Here is a 22,059-nt window from a genome sequence, read left to right as displayed (position 1 = left end):
CCCAAGCCACCACTCTGTTACTGCTTCAGTTGACCCCTGAACAACAAGCATTTGAACTGCATGGGTCCACTTACATGCAGATTTTTTTTTTTTTTTTCCTAAATACTCTAGTAGCACACGATCATGGTTGGTTGAATAGAGAGGGCCAGCTGTAAGTTATACATGGGTTTTAGACTGCTGGAGGGTTGGAGCCCCTAATCCTCGTGCTATTCAAGGGCCAGCTGTACCTCCGCATTGTCCTACTATGCGCCCCGCCCTCCTCCCAGCCTGAATCAGCTTTCATACCAACACAACTCTTACCAATTTTCTAAGGCCATATTCTTCCAGGAAGTTTCCTCCACCTCCTCTAGATCACGGCACAGCTCAATCCCTGGTCCCTCACAGCATCTGATGACTATGTCAGTTGGTACTAACGTATACCATTCTAGAATACTCTTTCGTTTCATGTTTATGAGGCCTCCCTTCTAACTAAATGATGCATTTCTTAGAAATGGGGTCCCTATTTTATAATTACTTTTATTTTTTGAAGCTATAGGCATCTGCTAGGTATGTCAATAACTGAAGACAGACAAAAAGCGAGAGGGAGGAACCCAGAAGGGAGAAAGACAACACAGGATATCAGAAAACGAGAAGCAAAAGTGGATCCAGGTATCATCAGAAGATCTGTCTCAACTGCACCATCATTTAGAAATACTTGATGAGGGGGGCAAGAGATGGGAATTACTTGCTTATTTTACTATTGCCAATTGATAAATTCTAAATTCTTAGTGTATCACAAACATATCATTTGAATGCATGCCTTTCGTCAGTTTCTTACTTACATCCAGAAATTTCTTTCTACACATTCTAAGTTCTTCATATACATGCAGACAGAAAAAAAATTCTGAGCAAGGTTAAACATTCAAACACAAATAGAGGATTGATAATGTGTTATTTAACTTGTGGTTTTAGTCAAATGCTACAGGGAAAATTCTTTTCAAATGGGGAGTCCAAATTGTTGTATTGCCATGGAATTTTTTTTAAAGAACCTGGTCTCTCTATAATAATTTACAGAGTAAAAAGGATGAAAAACTCAGCAACACACCAACCCATCTTCCCCCTACCCCTCTTCAGGTTCTCAAATCATCTGACACTGATTTTGAAGGGACTGTTGTACATTGCCAGATCCCTCTTTCAAGACAGAGGCATTCTTAGCTGCTCATGGCACAAGAACAGGTCCCTCTCTGGGAACCCGCCTCCTCTGAAGGTAGCTGCCTTGACCAGTAGACACGGCATGCCTCAGTGGAAGCAGGCAACTCTGAATGGCCACCCCAGCTCCCGAGATCCCTGTAGGATGAGCTCAGCACAATTCAACGAGTCCCTCCTTAATCCTGCTCCCTTACTCCTGAGAGCATTCCTAATAAAAGTCCCCACATGCAAATCTCTATCTCAGTCTGTTTCCCAAGCCGAATGAAGAGAAGGGAGCTAGAAATTTCACTGACATTTGTCTAAGTGTCCAGGTTGTCTGAGTAAAGGAAAATAGAAACCAAACTGCTTTCCCTCCTCTAAAATACAAACAGCATAGGGAGTAGCTGTTTAATTATTATATGAATGTGGAAACAGGCCAAAGAAAGCATTTGCCTTAGCACCTTATCTGCTATAAACAGAAAAAACAAACAAAATAGTGGTTTTTTTTTTCCAAATCCACAGACACAGGGATGGCTGTGTTAAACCAAACCACTCTTTCCGAAGCCATCCTTTGTATCAGAATCTTACCTGTCCGATCTTCCAATAGTTTTATTATACAAATCTTGTTCCGAAAGTGCAAATGTATGAGAGAATCAGCTAGGTAAGAAGGAGCTACTCAATACCAGGAAACAAGACTTGGTCACAGAATGTTCCACTATACATACACAGCCACCAAAGGTGTGCAAAGCACATCACATCCCCCATAGGACAGAAGTGCAGCCATTAAGTACTTGAACCAAAAAGCTAGAGAAACCACTCCCCCTCTGAGTGTGCTGTGAGTGACATCAGCAATGGGAGGAGACACGCGTAAATAATCTGTACCTGGTTCTCTATGGCTTTCCTGTTCTTCGGGTCGTTCACCACGGACAGCTGTAACTCCGCCATCTTCTTCATCTTGCTGTCCATATCTATCTTCTGAACCAGGCTTCTGGTCTGGTTCTTCAGCAGCCGAACTGTGTCCTCTTTGCCGTGCTTCTTAGCGAAAAGGGATGCACAGGCCGAGTGGATGGCAGTGACCCAGTTCTCAAGATCTGTCTGGCTGGTGGCCTACACACAGGGGGAGGAAACAATCTGGAATTGTTTCACCACAAAAGTGTTCTCCAAAGTGGCAGGCTGAGCTTGGATGTGTAAAATCCCAGAATATCCTCACTTCATAAAAACGGTTTAATTTTAAAAACATACACAACCACTCAACTCAGGTCCTCAGGCTTCCTTGACTCCAGAGGGCCTGTGAGAACATCGAGGGTGGCATGTGGCTCCAGAGATGATGGGAAGACAAACTAGAATCAAGCTGTACACCAACAGGGGAGTAATAAGAAAACCAGGGTACATCCACGCAGTGTACATCACGACGCTCTCTAAAAATCTCCATGGACTTACGGGCAAGTATGAAATGAGTATCTAATTTAGTGACTCAGGAAAAATACCCTTAGTTTTAAAGAAATTTTCCCAATAGTTCCCACTGTATGATCCCAGAGGTCACTGGAGGATTAACCTCGCGGTGTGAACGTGTGTGCATGTTCTGGGCATTAGGGGAAACCGAACGTGCACTTCAGCCTGCCTAGAATCATACATTTTTGCCCATTCTGCTTTGTTCAGACTTTCTTTACTATTTTTAAAATAAATTATTCTTATATGAAAATACTATAGGGTTTATCTTCATAATTTTAATAGGATAAGAAAATATTCGGACTAAAATGTTACATTTTGAAGTCTGGATATGAAATTTCATCTATGGTATGGACTCAATGATGAAAAATAAGAATAAAAGAACATTTCGGGGAGGACACAATAATAATAAAATAGTTGTCTGTGAGTATCGGGAATGTGGATAGCGGTTTTCTTTTTCTGTCCTTCAGTACCTTCAGGCACAATGACCATACAGTATTTTCATATAAGAATAATTTATTTTAAAAATAGTAAAGAAAGTCTGAACAAAGCAGAACGGGCAAAAATGTATGATGCTAGGCAGGCTGAAACGCACGTTCAGTTTCCCCTAATGCCCAGAACAGGCACACACGTTCACACCACCAGGTTAATCCTCCAGTGGCCTCTGGGATCATACAGTGGGACCTATTGGGAAAATTTCTTCAAAACTAGGAGAAATTTTCCTGAATCACAAAATAAAATACTCATTTCATACTTGCCCCTAAGTCCGTGGAGATTTAATCCAACGTACTTACCTTCCCTACAATTCAGATGAACACCAGTTCGTTACTTTGCTTTAAAGCATCACAGAAAGTTTAAGAAAATCTTTCTGTTAAGAGAAGTAAAATCACATCTCAGGCCCTGACTCTTGTCAGTCAGGTCAGGTTGAGGACAGCAGTAAGGCTAGGGCCCAGGGCACTTACCAGGTTCGTGCTAGGAAATCCTATTGCCGAGAACACTGGAGAACTCTAGTTTCCAAAGGCAGCCCCAAACAACTCTATTGTTCTGCAGGGGCCCTGGAGGCTGCCGGAACCAAGTTTATCAGAAACCTGAATCCAGGACGGAGGAGGTTTTCCATGAAGCTTCCGGCCAGATAGAATCTATAGCTCATGTTGTGTCTACATGCAGTACTGGGTTTGGAATCGGAGGCATTTCAGAAGCACACTACATTTCCTGTCTATCACCCCCTACACTTCTTTGGAGTTAATTAATAATAATAACAGTAACAATAGTTAGAATTTCTTTAGCACTTAACACATACATATTATATTGTTTACCCTTAAGGCAATCCTAGAAGTTACTATTATCCTACTGATTGAAGGGTCCGAAGCTCAGAGAAGCTTGGTAAGTATTCCAAGATGACGTGCAGACTCAACAAGAACACCAGGAGCCACACCTCAGCCTGACCTTTTGCTAGAAAGACTCTAAGAATCATAACAGTAGATAACTTGAATCTTGTCATCCTAAGACCACTTCCACAGGGTAATGAGACCTTATAGTACTTGTCAATGAGGGTTTTCCTGAAAAGCTTCTTCACTTCCATTCGGATTCTTGGAAAGAACTTAAGCCTCTACTGTCCATATTCTCTGGGTTTTCATTTACAAAGCCTTCACTCTGGGAATTTCAGATCTTGCACTCACTAGGTCACAAGCTGCTCCAGAACAGAATTTTTCTTTGTATCCTGAAGAGCAGCCCAGGGGCTACAGCCTGGCTCTTCACAGGTGGACACCCAAGAAATGCTTGCTGGGTGAATGACTGCATTTGCAATGGCCCTGCACCGTGCCTCACAGTTAGCAGAGGCCAATTCTCTTGCTTAAACCTTAATCCAAAGTCTAACAGCTTTTAATCTATTTCATCACTAAGTTATGCCTTTTAATTCTGGTCCTTCTCACGCTAACAGGACACAAGCCTCTACACCCTATGTTTAGAAAGCTTGGCAGTACCTGGAAAAGGTAGACGTCTCCAAAGGAGTTGCTGAGGCAGAAGACATTTTCCTTCTTGGGATGTTCTGGGACGGCCTGCACTATGCTGTCTTCAGCAAACAGGGCACACCGAGGGGCACTACTCTGATCCATGGAATTCTTCCCATAGGTCTCGTAAAACAGCAGCGTGCATCCTGTGAAAAAGAGAAGCACAGCACTGTCCCTGTCACACGTTCTGAGGGTCTATCTAGGGAAGGAATGAGAAGTTAGGGATATATCTTTAAAAAAAAAAGGGGAAGGAAGGAAAGGAGGAAGGGAGGAAAAGGGAAGAAAGAAAGAGGAAGGGAAAGAGGGAGAGAGGAAGAAAGAGAGAGAGAGAGGAAGGAAGGAACGAAAGAAAGGAAGGAAGGAAGGAAGGAAGGAAGGAAGGAAGGAAGGAAGGAAGGAAGGAAGAAAGAAAGAAAGAAAGAAAGAAAGAAAGAAAGAAAGAAAGAAAGAAAGAAAGAAGAAAGAAAGAAAGAAAGAAAGAAAGAAAGAAAGAAAGAAAGAAAGAAAGAAAGAAAGAAAGAAAGAAAGAAAAAGAGAGAAAGGGACTGAATGAGACTAATACAAAAGGAAATCTGGTATCCAAAGCATGTCTAGTTGTGTTATCATCAATTAGGAGGAAAACGAGATTTTTTTGTAAATGTGGTATTGGTAATAACAATACCAAGCATTTATACTTCCTTACTCTGTGTCGGGAAATCCTCTAAGTACTTCACATGCACTGGTTCATTTGGTCCCCAAAGCAGCCTTAGAAGACAGGTGTGGTTATTAGTCCCATTTTACAGACCTCTCAGGTTTTCCATCTGTAAAACCTTTGTAGGTCCCATAGCTGGACTGCGGTGGAACAGGATCTGAACCCAGGCACCCTGGCTGCAGAGCCCTCCTTCTTAACCGCAAGACCACACTTCTTAGATCTAATGTGGAAGACAGAAGAAAACCCCATATTCATTAACTAAGCGAGCATCTACATTGACAGTGTGTGGTCACAAGAACTGAGTTTACCTGGGGAACGTTGCCATTTGTGAGAATGGCAGTTTATTCTCCAAATGCCATGCAGAATAACCTAATTTTAATATATTCTCTTATCTCATAGCGATAGGAAATATTACTATAATTTACTAATTTAGATTAAGAGAGGAAAATGAAACTACATGTCCCTGTATTTTAAAATATTACCCTAAAGTGCTGCTTGCAGGTACATGGCCTTGCTCTGATAAGCTAATAAAATAGTGTAGGTAGAAATTACTAAAGGTCTGCTTTGATAATTCAATAGGAATGCTTTCTAATGAGAGGTGACTTTTAAGCAAAATCTAAAGTGCTCACAAGTATGTTCACTTGTTGAATATCCCTTAAAAGCTTCAGCCAATCAATATCTTCAAGCACTTCTCATGTGCTAATGAATGATAAGGTCACCATGATGATATGGTCACCATCCCCTGCTTTGCAAATACCTTTAACGCTGACAGTTAACGAAGCGCCAGCCGGCACTGTAAATGGTTGGGGCCCACTCATGACGGCTCTACCCTACAATGTTCTGAGTCTTCATTCATAAAAGTTTACACGTTTTGAAAACTCTCTCACTCATACCAGTTTCATTTCTTCCTTTAAAAGCAGATCTTAGGGGAGGCTGGGATGTAGTGAGAGAGAGAGCAGCACTGACATGCATATACTATCAAGTGTAAAATAGATAGCTAGTGGGAAGCCGCTGCGTGGCACAGGGAGATCAGCCCGGTGCTTTGTGATGACCTAGTGGGGTGGGATAGGGAGGGTGGAAGGGAGGCTCAAGAGGGAGGGGACATGGGGATATATGTACACATACAGCTGATTCACTTTGCTGTACAGCAGACACTAACACAACATTGAAAGCAATTATAATCCAATAAAGATGTATAAAAATAAATATATAAATAAATAAAATAAAAATAAAAACAGATTTTAATATGGATGAACAAGTTTATATAATGGAATCCAGCATAGTACTGGAGGAAAAAAATGCAGGACCCTAGCTCTGTCCCAGAAACAGCATCCCTGAGACAGCACTTTCTTCCTCCATGGTACTTTCTGATCTCAATAAGCACTGAGCAATCTCTCCTCCCACAATCAAAACTCACCCAGGGACTTCCTAGGTGGCACAGTGGTTAAGAATCTGCCTGCCAATGCAGGGGACACAGGTTCGATCCCTGGTCTGGGAAGATTCCACATGCTGTGGAGCAACTGAGTCCATGAGCCACAAGTACTGAGCCTGCTCTCTAGAGCCCTTGAGCTACAACTATTGAACCCATGTGCTGCAACTACTGAAGCCCACATGCCTAGAGCCCGTGCTCCACAACAAGAGAAGCCACCGCAATGAGGAGCTCATGCACCACAGTGGAGAGTAGCCCCCGCTCGCCACAACTAGAAAAAGCCCATGTGCAGCAACGAAGACTCAACACAACCAAAAATAAATACATAAATTTATAAAACAAACAAACAAACAAAAAAACCCAACTCATCCAAACTCAGAGTCTGTGAAAGCCTCTCAGAACAAGGGAAAGGAGCGAGAGGTTTATGACCAGAGCTGCTGCTTCAGGTCGGAGCCAGTCTCTTCTTTCAGCCACTGATACACTTCGAAACAACCCCCCAGTCTTTCCATTAGGAAAAGGTTGTCTGACACCACTGCTGCACATGCAACATCCCATGACCTGGGGCCCCGAGGACCAGGGTAAAGGTGCCAGAGTAGCACCAGCTCCACCCAAGTCCAAATTCTCTCCAGTGGGTTAATGTTCACTTCCCAGCACCCCTAACATTGAGCTCCCAGTGGCAGGGGTTTGAATCACTCCATCTAGAGGAAATGAACACAATCCTGGACAGATGCCAAGATGCTGTCCACCCTAACATTCCCCTGATGACAGAATGCAGCTCTACCGTGGAAGCGTGAAACCAAAACAGGACATTTGTTTTAGAACCAGGTCAGGATGTCAAACAATATGCAGAATTTTTGTTGCAATCAAATTCAAAGAACAGGAAATCAATCGTAAATCTATTACATCAGGTTTAACTTAACCTGCAGCTCTGATGAGGGGGCCATAAGGCTGATGGAAAGGGGCTGCACCCATGTCAGTGCCCCCCAAGTGCTGTGGCTGTCAGCCCTGCCCAGCCCCTGCCTTGGAGCTGCTGTTGGCCTGGACGGTTGTGAGGGGAAGCAGAAAGAGAAAACAGATCAGAATGGCAGTGGAGGCACAAGATGAGAAGAGGTGGTATTAGTAGAAATATCACCAGTGAAAGGAGAGAAATTAGTCTTGGTCTCCCTTCAAATCCACCTTCTCATCGTCACCATCTCACCCACACTTATCCCTCCTTCCCTGTCACAGGCAGAATGACCAGCATCTTAAACTTCCTTTACAAACCCCCCGCCTGACATCGGTCATGTATTGTGCATTCTGAGGGATAGCTTTATCCCCCTTGCCAACTATTCTGCCCAGGAAGTCCCCCGTGAACTGCACAAAAATCCACTCATTGGAAAAGACAGATGGAAAGCAGAATTCCCCTTGCTAAAAATTTATTACATCCGCCAAATCCTAAAAAACATTTGCGCTCTTAGCATACCTATACATTCGATGTAGGTGGGCAACCAGATGGCTGGCTGATAGCTGCTCTCTCTGAAAAACACTGTTTCTACTTTATTTACATAGAGACTTCAAGGATAATTTAAAAATTCTGCTTAAATGTACGTGTGTGTGTATATATATATACACACACGCACGCACACATATATGTTTTTAACTACAATTAAACCAAATAGTTAAATCCAAACATTACAATTGGATTCTAAGCCAAGAAAGTTGAACTCAACATACTGAATTCCCAGAGGAAAGAGGTGTAGAAAACCACATGGAAAAGGTTATGCTGGGGAAAAAAAACATCTTTATCCCATGCCTTTATCCTATGCCTTTTCTTGGCTGCAAAGGAAACAAAGGGATGTGTGCTTTGTAACATTTACAACTACAAAGCACCCTTTATCCATGGATCTTCAAGTGTTTAACCAGCAAGGGCCCAGGCAGGATTGTGGATCTTGCAGTGGTCAGAGACAAGTCAGGACCATCTCTGCCCCTGAAGTCAGCAGCCAGAAGTTCCCAGGATAGCTGCCAGGACAGGGTCCTGGAGATACCCTCTTCCAATCTGAAGTAATACCTGCCTGAACTTCCCCCAGGAAGCCTCCAGCAATCTGGTGCTGCACAAACGTCTCCAGTAGCAGGGAACTCAGGAAGGCAGTGGGTTGGTTTTTTATTTTTTCTGCTGTATTTTTACATTAATTCACGATCAGCTTGTCTTCCACCTATTAGCCCTGTCCCAACCTCTGATGAGCCAGAATAAATTCAGTGTCTCTCCTACAGACCGTTATACGGTCACCCCAGTTCTCATTCCTCCAGGTTAAATGCTGCTAGATCCTTATGTCATCCTCCACGTGGCATGGCTCTAAATCCTTTTGGTGTCACCTATGGCCCTGCTTCTTAAAGTAGAATATGAACACACATACACCCACCACCACTAGTTCCCCCTACCACCATGGGCTGTACACTGGGGGTTTTCAAAGCCATAAGACAGGCAGGGAACAATGTCCCAAAACATCAATTTTAATAAACAAATTTTATGTTAATAAAAGATGGAGACTTCCCTGGTGGCTCAGTGGTTAAGACTCCAAGCTCACAATGCAGGGGGCGCAGCTTCGAGCCCTAGTCAGGGAACTAGATCCCACATGCATGCCGAAACTGAGAGTTCACATGCCACAACTAAGGAGCCTGCCTGCTGCCATTAAGATCCGGCACAACCAAATAAATAAATAATTTTTTTTTAAATGCATGATATACTCTAGAGTACAGTGCATCCATTCTAAATACTACATGAAAAGCATGCGGCTTCAGATTGTAAGTCACAAACAATTCCAGACATTCACTCCCCTGAGGGGACATTTTCACTCCCCTCTTCAGCTGGAGCTTTTTCAAGACCCATTGTATCATTTATGAATAAGTCTCCTGCAACATCCTGCCCCTAAGGAGAGAAACGGCCGGCTCTGACCAGGGCAGAGGCAGCAGGGAATGACGGCACTGCAGACCACATGACACCTCTAATGATGTAGCCAACGACCACGTGTGCTCTTTAAGTCACATTTATTTTCATTTTAGCCTCATCACAGCAGAAGCTCATTCTGAATGGCCTGCAAATCAAATCCCCGAATCTTTTTTTCTTGTGATACTCTGCAGCTATATCTCCCTATCCTGTACCTGGGTCGGTATTTGATTATTAAACCTTAAAGCATCACTTATCCCTTCAAAATGTTATCTTGCTGGATTCAACCCATTATTCCAATTCTCTCCAGTCATCCAGCAGAAGACCTCAACTCCCCAGTACACCCAAACTGGGTAAGCTCTTTGCCTTCCTCGCCCACAAGGTGTCACAGGGATCCAAATATGGAACTGGGAAAGAGGACTGCATCCGTGTGGGATGCTGGGTCTTGGGTTTTATAAACCCTCCAGTTTGCTAGGGAAAGGAGATGAGGTGCCTTTGCAGGTGCACCTTTCCCAGAGGCGCTTCTGGGTAATTATCAATTGAGGCCAGCTCCCCAGGGCTCACAGTCTCTAAATAAGGGGAGCACTCAGGACGGCTCCAGGCCTTTCACACGCACTCTGTGCAGATTCTCGTTTCTGCTTTCTCCCGTGACCAGGAAGGGTGGCAGTCGCTAATGAGGTATGACTTCGCACACCACACCAGGTTCCTCTGACAAAGAGTCACAAGACAGCTGTGCAGAAATGCCAGAGGCTGTGGGGCTGCTTTGTGTTCACATCTGTATAAATCAACATGATGCTGACTCAGAGCCTTAAATCACTTAGAATAATCTACCCATCCACAGTGAGCATGGCAACTGTAATTTTTAAATGGCAATGCCTGTGAGAAACCTTTATCGTTTTAACAAAGCAAATGCTCTTACTTCCTTTGCATCAAAAAAAAAAAAAAAGCATGTGTCTGTGATGACAATTAGAATCTCTCAGTTCATAAAAGTGGGGTGACACAAATCAAATAATGCACATGAAATTCTTAGTTGTGGAGTCCTGAACATGTGCAGAATTTATGATCTATATTCCAAATAACTAAACTACATTTGGTTACTTATTTGGGGCTCCTCTGGCACCCCCCAGATGCAGGAAAAGTATTAAAGAATGCTATAGAAACACCTATAACATAATAAGCAATAGTTATTAAATTCAATCATTACCTATTTGAATGAATAATGTATATGAATGTTAAATGAGCCATATTACACAGGTTTGAGACAGTATTTGTAGGAAAGCAGGCTGATAGATTCTGGATCAGATGCCTTCACATAAACTCAGGTCAACATTGGACTAACATTTCCTAGCAAAGAGGACAGCGGAGGAAAGGACTCCAGGGGCCCTCTGGGTGGTGATGATCACTTACCTTTAAGTGTTACCCAGTACTGTTTCCACTTCCTCCGAGCCACCAGCTCCAGCTTCCTTTCCTTCTGCAGGGTGACAAGGGGTTTGAAGAAGAGCCACCCGGCTTTGCGGACCACTCCTTGTTCCTTCTCAAAGAGCAGGTCCAGTTGCTCCAAAGAGCTGAGCGACTCGCTGCTGGACTCGGCAGTCTCTGTGGACGTTTCAAGGTTCTCTGTGTTGGTCCTGCTCATCTCCAGCTCTCGCATGAAATTCTCATAAATGTTCTGCTGGAGGGGATCGCTGCCGATTGCGTGAGCGGATTCGCTTCTGTGGGACAGGATCTGAGCCGAGCCCCCTGACCACAGAGACGCAGACGCCTGGCAGGGCCCCTGCATGTCCACATTCAGTCCATCTGAGCGGCTGTCAAAGTAGTCACTGCCCTCTTTGGACCTCGGCTCCTGTGAGCAACGCAGATGACCACCCATCAGAGGTCACGTACAGCCAAAGCACCCCTTCCCCAGCACGGCATGTGTGTAATAGTGTGGCTTACTAATACTGCTGCCGCAAAGCAAGATTCTTTTTTTTTTTTAAGATGCATCTTTAATCATCAAGTCTGCAAACCAGAAAGAATTATAGAAACAGTATTGCCCAACCCAATGTACAGCCAGTGGAGTCAATGTTTAAAAAATGTAAACCAAATACCCCCAACTATCCTAATTCTAACCTACGCTTAGTATCAAAAAATGAACTAGTATATTCAAAACACACTAGTGAAGATTTCTGGACTGATATTTCTTTGCTAATTGTGAATCTGTATCTTTTGGGAAAGAATTCATGTTCTTGCCATCTTGTTTTCCCTCTGGATCAGTTTAAAGCTAAATTAGAAAAGCACTAGTGCCAGAGTCAAGGAGGGTGCTGTTTTCTACAAACTTTTCTTCCTGTCCCCACAGTGAATAGTCTCAGTTTCTTGCCCCCTGCCCGGGTCTAGACGTGGAGCTCTCTAGCATCATATTTTTCTCCCTGGATAGTGAAAACCATGCACCTGGGGGTTCCTTATCTACAAAGGGTAGTGGCCAGTAACTAGCTTTTATTTTGTAACTAATTTTTTTACTTAACTTGGGAATTCTTTCCTGAAAGGAATATACTATTTATTCATTCACATTGTTTTATTTGAACACCTACTTTATTCTAAGCACTGGGAACACCAAAGCATGATTGTTTAATATTTACTCTGACACAAAATCAGACACAGGCAGCTCTGAATAAAATTATATTTACCTAAGAACCACTGCCCCCCTTAGGACACCATGCACTGAACATTAGTGAACCGGCCGTGCACAGAGCTGAAAACACAAAGGTTTCCTCTAACATCTAGAAGTCTAGTCATTCAAGAAGAATAACTTGCATAGAGGCCATTCATTGGTCAACAGCAGGAAAGAAATTTTTCAGCAAAAAGTGAGCTTAATTTATGACTTAAAAGACACTGACATTCCAAATTTACAGCTTAGATTAAGGTAGCTCTGAAGAGAGACTCTAGCACACTCATCCATTCAGAGGCTAGTGGGTTTTCCTTCTCCATTCAAATAAAAAGGAGGGAAAGTAGGGTCAAGGACCATTGACCAAACCTTATTTTGAATATCCCCCTGTGTGGAGGGGTTTTCTTTTCAGAAATTTCATCCGGAAATCAAGTTGCAATTACTTGCAATCTTTTGTAGGAAAATCAACAGAAGAGTGCTTCTAAATACCCAAGGGTTATAAAAAACTAAGCCCCAAACATAGCTATTACTAATGCAAATATTATCTTCCGCTATGTTTACACTATGTCCCATAGTCAGATTTATTTATACTCTGATGCTTATGCAAGAACAGAGCAAATAAGCCAGCTGCGGTGAGTCACTTGGACAGGAAACTTTCAAAATAGTTTAAGGGTTTTTTTTTTTTTTCCAATTGTCACTTGGTTGCTCTTCAAAAGTTCCTAGGAGGTGAAGGAAAACTTTTCATTTAGCTAGTATTGACATTATTCCACTGCCCCAAAACACTGGAACTGCCTCTGATACCCAGCAAGAGCTATAACGGGGTGTTTCGAACCAAGCGGAGCCCTGCCAGAGAAAGGCATCAAGTGTCAGACTGAAGCGTAACCTGTTAGCACTCCTGACACTGTTTCTCATAAGAGCGAGATTTTAACTTTTTTTATTTTTTTTTTGGCACACGGGCTTAGTTGCTCCGTGGCATGTGGGATCTTCCTGGGGCAGGGATCGAACCTGTGTCCCCTGCATTGGCAGGCGGATTCTTAACCACTGCGCCATCTAGGAAGTCCGATTTTAACTTTTCAATGCCAACTGGAGCAAAACAAGACAAATTTTTCTCCTTGACAAATGGAGAAAGATTGCATTTTAGCATTCCTAACTGATTCTTATACACAGACATGAACTTCCCTGGTCCCTAATAAATTTGTAACGCTTTCTATCTAGAATCCTAATAGCTAGTGATTAATTTTCAGGCTAGAAGGAAGGAAGGAAGGAAGGAAGGAGAAAGGAAGGAAGATCCCTAAATAGTCTCAGCTGAATTTCGTGATCACTGTGTTATGGGTGTGAAACTAAGGTGCTATATTAGACACGTACATAAAGGAGTCTGATTTCTATTTCTACCTCCATTGGATAAGCGTAAATGACAGACGACATAACTTGATGGCGAGAGCACTATAGCAAAGAGTAGAGAGAAATTCAAAAGATGTCACCAAATTCCTTGGGAGCTAAAGGAAAACTCTTATACCTTCTAGGAAAATTCACTGTGTCATTCTTCACATGCCATTGTCTTTTTTTTCATAATAAGGACCACTAGTCCTCTGCAGAAATTCCCTGTGACTCTGTAGCCCTCAAAGGGCAGTGAAAATCTAAAATTAAGAGGTTCAGAAAGCTGGAGCCTCTGTGTCCTGAATCTCCTCTGTAAGAAACTCCGCTGCAGTGGTCAGTGCTACCCCTCAGATATATCTGGTCCTCCCTTGTGGACATGGCAGGACCATTCCCTACTCCCCACTCCCCTCCCTTGGAGTCAGGTGTGGCCATGTGACTTGATTTGGCCAACAGACACAAACAGAAGTGAAATGCGTCACCCCTGAGTGGGAGCTTCAAAAGCCAACTCACGGTTCCTTCTCCCTCTGCCACAGAGGCTTGCGGTGTCCCAGATGGTAACTGCTCTGTGGACCTGGGGTCCCAGAAAGGAACAATGTAGACCAGAGTTACAGCTTGAATGAGACATAGACTTTGTGCTACACCTCAGAGAATTGAGGGATTTTTGTTACCTCAGCATAACTTAGCCCACCCTGACTGACAGAAAGTTTACCCAGGACAAGAGCAAGGCCTCCCAGGTCTCAGCATAGCTGCACTAATACAAATAGTTTACTAGCATCAAACACATTCTCTTCTCCAGCACGTGTCCCCTCCCTCTCCCCCTAGCTTTAAATAGTATGATATTCTTTTTCAGCTATGCATTTCCACTGATTAATCTGCTTTCAGGCTCTCACTCGCCAGAGTGGTTCAAAGCCCTATAAAACAAACAAACAAAAGGATTGTTCTTTTTATATCACTTTTTTAAAAAAGTCAAAACAAGTGTGTCTACCTATCATGGGAAGATTTTCTGGGCCTAAGCCCTGCTGGCATACTGAAGCCTGTGTGTGCAAGAGGATAAGCATTTGGTGCCTTAGTATGGTGTATTGTCACAAACTTTGCTCCTATGCACTGATTACTTTTTTAAGGATCCAAACTTTGTCTTCATCTTCAATTGTAAGAGAAAAACAAAGGCCAGAGTTTCCTGATGGCTCGGGTTCAATCCCTGGTCAGGGAATTGAGATCCCAGAAGGTGTGCAGTACAGCCAAATAATAAAAAATTAAAAATAGAAAAAAATAAAGGTGTAACCAATGGAAGTGGTATGTTTACCAGAAAAGTACATTTTGTTCACCTTTATAAATTATCAAACTTTGACACAAGCAAAACTCAAAAGCTGCTTTCATAGGCCACTTTTTAAAAGTAGGAGATAGTTTATTATCTTAATATTCAGTAACCCCAAAGTAATTACTAGTGGCTACCAACAGTACCTTGGCCATGTGGCTAAGTGGAAAAGTCACACGTGTTAGTTTTAGCAGGAGTGGTTTTGGCCCTGGCTTCTCCCCTAACCAGCCATGTGTTTTCAAACTCCTTGAACCTTAGTTTCTTCATTTTAAAATGAGGGGGAGTCCTTTCTAGCTTTCAACTTTGGATTCTCTGTTTGCAACCAGTCCGTTCTTAACTCCACTGGCTTACAAATCATCCAGTTAAGTCTTTGGATGACACAGATTTGAAGGAAGTTCCCTTCCTGGGGGTGGCTGGGCAACGACACCCTGCATGGGACAGAACGTGGTCAACTCACAGTGGCATTGGGTCTGCTTTGGACCTGAATGGAAACTGAGATGCAGCAGAGCCGGGTGTAGGCCAGGCCACACTCACAGATGAGAAACATGCTCTATGCAAAAGAGACATGGAGGAACAGACTTAGGGGCCACGGCAGATGAGAGCTGAACACAAGTGGACAACACAACACTTGCATCAAAAAGACGGGAAAGCTGTCTCCATGGGACTGCAGCTCCCCGGAAAGTAGCAGCTCTCTCTTCCATCACGCTTGACTGCTGTCAGTTGGCAAATGGCGGCTGAGAGGAAAAGGCCAAAAAAATCTCCACCACAGTACTTAGTGGTTTAGCCTAAAGAAGTAACGAGTAAGGAGGAAGCAAATTATTACATTCAGGGGTATGAAGAGTCCTGTAATAGGACAATGATCATCTATCCTTTGTCTCTGTATAGAGGAGGAGAAAAGGGCACAAGGTACACTATTGGGACCTTATACATAAGAAGGAAATAACTAACGGTAAATTTTATAGATCTGAAACAATCTGCTCAGGGAAGTTATATATTTTCTACTCCTAAAGCTCTATACAATTTTGTAATTATATATCTATCTAGGATGGTTTAAAAGCAATTCTACTAGAGACAAACGAGTCACTCAATTTCCTTCAACAATATGACTTATATTGAGTTTAAAAAACAAAACACTTTCTCCCCTCTATAAATAATTAAAAGTAAAAATAAAAAAGAACAAGCAACTGAAAACCTAACAATTGCCACTCGTTACCTAAGAAGGCAAATTAGTTTCCTTCCTGGTGTCATTTCCCCCATTCAAACTTCATGCGCCCACTAAAAGTATTACTGCCATCATCATATCCTTATTCTATCAACATCATCACATTTTTTGCTACTCCATGTACTTATGTGAAGATGTTTTCAAAACTGTTAGCTATCCCCATGAGGAGGTGGTGAGATTATACATAGAGATAGAGCACCCACATTTTTCTTTCCCGACGTACCAACTGAACAATAGGAATTTTAATTTCCCCAAAGTAATATCGAGCTCAGCAAGGCTACTCATCCAAAAATGACAACAATCTCTGTCTCTTCCTTTCTGTTTAGGCTTTAAGAATGAGTTCGAGCAAAGTGCTCAGATAACCAATTCATTGGGGAAGTCTCTCCAACACCGTCCTTTTTAAGAACAGTTTGGCCTGGTCTTGTGGGCTTCATTCCAGAAACAGAGTCCAGAAGGCAAGACTGGACAGAATCAGAGAGATTCAAGTCAAGGGTTAAGAGTGAAAATGCACATCTGAAGGAAAAGGAAAACACACACACATGCACCTGCAAACAAGACATGCCAGGTCTTAGGTTAACTCTTCACTCTCGGGAGCTCATTTAAGCCTCAGGACACGCTCGGCAGTAGTTTCTGCTCACTTCCCCCTTTCGCAGGTAGGAAAACGAAGGGCATCTTTCTCCCCCCCGTTCCAAGTGTGACTCACCTGGAGTCTCCTTTTCTTTCTGGAGAGGCTTCCCGTCCAGTCGCTGATGCGGCGCATCCTGGCTTTCAGGGTGTCCTTCTTGGAGGGCTCCTCGCTCAGGGCCCTGGACTTGCGGCAGGGGAGGGTGAAGGACGCGAACTGCCCGGGCTCCCCGCGCTCCACGCGGGCCGGCACGTCCATGTCCGAGGCGAAGGAGACGCGGGCGCTGAGGCTGGCGCGCGTGCCCATGTAGTCATCAGAGAGCCGCAGGGCTGCGGGGGCCAGGCTCCCCAGCGGGGCGTCCAGGTAGGGTTCCCGGAGGGACGAGAGGGAGGCGCTTTGGCTGAAGGGCTTTGGAGCATCTCTGGGCGGGAAGCCCGTGTGGAGGCCGGGCTCAGGGTCAGGGTCGGGGTCGGGCGTGCCGGGCACCGCGAAGGAGCCTTCGGCCTCGCTGGCCTCGCCAGCTGGGCCCCAGGGCGAGTCGTACCAGGAGGACTCGGAGCTGAGCGAGCTGCCCTTGCTGGAGCGCGGGCGCGCGGCGGCGGGGGAGGCGCGCGGGCTGGGCGGGGAGCCGGCCGAGTAGCGGAGCAGCTGCACCGGGCCGCCCGAGGCCCCCGGGGGCGCGGCGCCCTGCGGGCCGCCGCTGTGGAACTCCACCCGGAGGCACCCGTCCAGCTTGCCCAGCGTCTTGATGAGCACCCTGGGGCTCTTGCGGTCCTCGCCCGGCGGCGTGGACGCCACGCTCTCGTTCCTGCCGTAGCAGTTGAGCAGGTGCCCGTTGCAGTCCCTCGAGGCCACGTGGTTCTCTGCTGGTGGGTGCGCGACATAGTGGAAGCTGTTCTCGGGGGAGAAAGCAGCATCGTTGCCCTGGAAATCCGACCCTGAGGCACTTGTCCTGTGCTTGGAGTAGGCACTGCCTTTGGAGACTTTGCACGTGGGGCCACCTGGTCGGGAGGCATAAGGCTGATTGCTCTTAAAGTGAGAAAGGCAGCTTCGAGCCAGCGACCTGGACTTGTACCCAGCTCCGCTGCTTCCGTGACCCCATCCGTGCAATGACTTGTCATCCTTTGCATGAAGGCCACGGATTTTCAGGGGGCAAGGCTTTTGCTTAGCACCAGTAATCGTATTGCTATGATTTTTAGATCCTTGAAGGGTGTACTGACTCTCGGAGTTCCCCATTTTAACCTAAAGTAAGAACAGCAGCATCAGCAAGAGCCACAACCTAAATTACCTTCCGCTGTGGAAGAACAGTCTACAAAATATGCTCTTCACATGACAAAGGCACCAAGCAACTTCCTTCTGGACCTGACACAACTCAGAGACGTAGGGACAAGAGTGACTTATGGAACTGGTTCTCCTTTTGCAATGCCGGTCATCACCCAGAGAGACAGTACTGCCTGCTCCTGTGCTAGTGATTTTAAGCACATCATCTGTTGTCTGATGTTAGTTCAGAAACTGAACAGGCATTAACTCGGAAACTGAACAGGCATAGGAATCAGCTTAAGACAGGGACCTCCTACAGGCTTGGCATTGGGAGGTTTTGAACAATAATTCTTGAAGAGAAAAATGAGGGGAAAATATCTTTACTCTGTCACTGCAATATATTGATTTTTCAGTGACCACAGAGATATATTTTCATTATACATAAACTACTGGAAGAGCTCATACTACAGCCCATATAAGTGATTACTGCTGAAAAACAACCACATCGGTAATAACATGGCTCCAGGTACCGCACTGTGCTGGAGCTTTCATATATCACAGAGTAGCATACCTCAAAAGATAAGGACTAGAAGTTCACAAAAACCAGACTGAGATGAAAAAAAGTGGGAGGAAAATACAAGCTCTCATTTGGGACAGAAAAATATTTTAAGGAAACATCTCTAGAGCTTTTCTAAAGACTTTAAGGGTACTCACTTTAGAACCTGATGAGAGAAGGAAGGCTGAAGCTGACTTGTTAGAATGTATGTACAGAGAAAGAAAAAAAAACCAAAAACTGTTAGATTCTTTCAATTGCCTTTAAAACCCCAATTTGCTTAAGGAGTCAGTTAAGCCAAATTCAAGGTGAAACTTGATCCAAACCTTCCCCCACCCCTACACCCCGCCCTCAGTTTTTTAATTCTGACCAATATATCACTGTTTGAGGCAGGTTGGAGGCGATGCTTTCAGTTGTTTCCAAACATATGTAGTAGGTTTTTAACTTTAATTCTTTTATACCTAAGAAGGTACAGCCACAAAAGTCAAAAGGGCTGATGTTTATTTGGCAGCAATTATTAAACACCGTTTAAAACACAAATAACCGGAACAAATAAATAAAACTTTACTAATCCCCTAAATCACAGTCATGCCACTAGACATGAACCACAGCTCCCATGAACAGGATTTACCTGTAGTCTGGTTTGTGTGCTGAGATTAATGGTCAGTCGACTTGACAGGGGCCTGGGAGCAAGGCAGCATGGTTAGCAAGTGTGGGCAGTGAGTCCATGAAATGATTCTGAAAAACAGAAACAGGAGAAAACTCTGTCAAGCCTTTTATATCCATTAAACGAAGGTTTAATGTAAATTACCCGCAGAAACAACAGGTGTCCAGCATCCCTGTCAAAATAATAAACGGGGGCTCCCCTGGTGGCACAGTGGTTAAGAATCTGCCTGCCAATGCTAGGGACACGGGTACAAGCTCTGGTCTGGGAAGATCCCACATGCCGTGGAGCAACTAAGCCCGTGCGCCCCAACTACTGAGCCTGTGCTCTAGAGCCACAACTACTGAAGCACAGGCCTATAGCCTATGCTCCACAAGAGAAACCACTGCACTGAGAAACCTGCGCACTGCAAAGAAGAGTAGCCCCCGCTCACCACAAGTAGAGAAAGCCTGCCTGCATCAACAAAGACCCAACACAGCCAAAAAATAAATTTATAAAAATAATAATAAACAATGTCTGTGAGCTGCGTGATTCATCGGGATTGTTTGGAAGATGTAAAGGAAGCCAGCACCGCCCACTGGACCTTGCGAAGGCCTTTCACTCCGCACAGTTTGCAGTCAAATGCTTGCCTTTGTTTCAGGGGAAAGCAGGTGAAAGTGCTGCCCTGAGTCATGGCTCATCTGTCACCACCGCTAGGAAAACAACTCCCAGACCCTCAGCCTGGGCCAGATCATGGAAGCACCATCCTAACACAGCAAGAACAGGTCACTGTCCCCCATTTGACGAAGCAGCAAAAACAAAACCCAAATGTAGTCACAGGGAAACAGTTCTTGGCTAAAATAATGTGTGCCAGAGTGGCTGACCCTATTGATGAGATGAAAAAGGTTTCCTCCAGCACATGCTTGGGTTTGCTGCATGAGGCTGGAAGCAGGAAGCCCACCTTTGAGGGGAAGAGGGCGGGCTGAGGAGGCTGCCATCTGGCTGTGCTCACTGCTGAGACACAAAGCCTTTATTTTCTCTGCAGAGAAAGCAGAGCAGTGAGGGTTCAATAGTGACTTTTTCCTCTTAAAAAAATTTTTTATTTGTAATTGTGGTACAATACATGTAACATTTACCATCTGAACCAATTTCAGGTGTACAGACGGTAATGTGAAGTACGTTCATATTGTTATGCAATCCGTCTCCCAAATGCTTTTCATTTTGCAAAACTAAATCTCTATACATTAAATAACAACTCCCCACCTCACCCTCTCCCCCACCTCCCCAGCCCCTGGTAAAAACCATTCTATTTTCCATCTACCAATTTGACTGCTCTAGGTACATTATGTTAAGTGGAATCATACAGAATTTGTTGTTTGTGACTGGCTTATTTCATTTAGCATAATGCCTTCAAGGCTCATCTGTGTTGTAGCATGTGTCAGAATTTCCTTCCTTTTTAAGGCTGAATAATATTCCATTGTATGTGCACACAATTTGTTTATCCGTTCATCTGTAAATGGACATCAAGGGACTGCTTTCCACCTCTTGGCCACTGGGAATAACGCTGTTATGAACATAGGTATACAAATAACTCTTCAATACTCTGCTTTTAATTCCTTCGGTTACACACCCAGAAGTGGGATTGCTGGATCATGAGATAATCCTATTTTTAATTTTTTGAGGAGCCACCATACTGTTTCCCATAGCAGCTGCACCATTTTACATTCCCACCAACAGTTCACAGGGTTCTAATTTCTTTACATCTTCACCAAAACTTGCAATTTTCTATCTGTTTGTTTTATATAGTGGCCATCCTACGGTATGAGATGATATCTTACTGTGGTTTTGATTTGCATGTCCCTGATGATTAGTGATGTTGAAGCCACTTGTGTAGCTTCTTTGGAGGGTTCGATGGTGACTTTTAAAGTTCGTGAAGCACTGGCACGGGACCTAAGTATCTCCAATAAAGGCCAAAGACACCAGTCTACCTGGGATGATCCACACACATATATTCTAAATTGGAAAAAAAAATGTCAAAAAGATTTCCCACTTAGGCATCAGAAGGAGATCTAACAGTCTCTATGAAGTTCGCCAGCAGCTAACTAACAAGGTCTGAAATGGTACCTACGACATTACTGACCACACTTTTCTGTGGGCAGCTCTCCTAAATATTTAAAAGGCAGAAGAGCCACTGGTTGAGTTGCCACTAAAAAGTGGCCCCCCGTGACACCTCTGACACAGGAGCTGAAACACAAGAATCCCATCTTTTGAAACTTCAAAACCTGAGTTGTCTGTCTTTTCTCAGCTACACTTTTTTTTTTAATAAATTTATTTATTTGTTTATTTGTTGGTTACACTAGGTCTTTGTTACTGTGCCCGGGCTTTCTCTAGCTGGGGTGAGCGGGAGCTACTCTTCATTGTTGTGTGCAGGCTTCTCAGTGCTGTGGCTTCTCTTGTTGCAGAGCACAGGTTCTAGGTGCGTGGGCTACAGTAGCTGTGGCTTGCAGGTTCAGTAGTTGTGGCTCGTGGGCTCTAGAGCTCAGGCTCAGTAGTTGTGGTGCACGGGCTTAGCTGCTCCATGGCATGTGGGATCTTCCCAGACCAGGGATCAAACTCATGTCCCTTGCATTGGCAGGCAGATTCTTAGCCACTGCGCCACCAGGGAAGTCCTCAGCTACACTTTTTAACGTAGGAACTAAAAGTGGCCAGAGAAGCTCCCAGGAAGCACTGCTGAGACCTCACACAATGAGCTGAT

General features: G+C 44.2%; 1 protein-coding gene across 1 annotated transcript in view; it reads right to left on the bottom strand.

Moving 5' to 3' along the window:
* Nucleotides 1-22,059, bottom strand: part of TIAM2 (TIAM Rac1 associated GEF 2) — a 215,426-nt gene that overhangs the window by 90,261 nt on the left and 103,106 nt on the right. The window contains exons 4-8 of the mRNA XM_057739331.1: nucleotides 19,293-19,399; nucleotides 16,927-18,090; nucleotides 11,076-11,511; nucleotides 4,599-4,771; nucleotides 2,050-2,274 (exon numbers count right to left, since the gene is read on the bottom strand). Of these exons, the coding sequence (XP_057595314.1) occupies nucleotides 2,050-2,274; nucleotides 4,599-4,771; nucleotides 11,076-11,511; nucleotides 16,927-18,084 (1,992 nt within the window). The 5' untranslated portion in view covers nucleotides 18,085-18,090; nucleotides 19,293-19,399. The remainder of the gene's footprint in view (nucleotides 1-2,049; nucleotides 2,275-4,598; nucleotides 4,772-11,075; nucleotides 11,512-16,926; nucleotides 18,091-19,292; nucleotides 19,400-22,059) is intronic.

Source organism: Hippopotamus amphibius, chromosome 6, assembly GCF_030028045.1.
Source record: "Hippopotamus amphibius kiboko isolate mHipAmp2 chromosome 6, mHipAmp2.hap2, whole genome shotgun sequence".
Taxonomy (NCBI): Eukaryota; Metazoa; Chordata; class Mammalia; order Artiodactyla; family Hippopotamidae; genus Hippopotamus; species Hippopotamus amphibius.
Note: the sequence above shows the minus strand (reverse complement) of the source record. Positions and strands in the feature narration are given on the sequence as shown.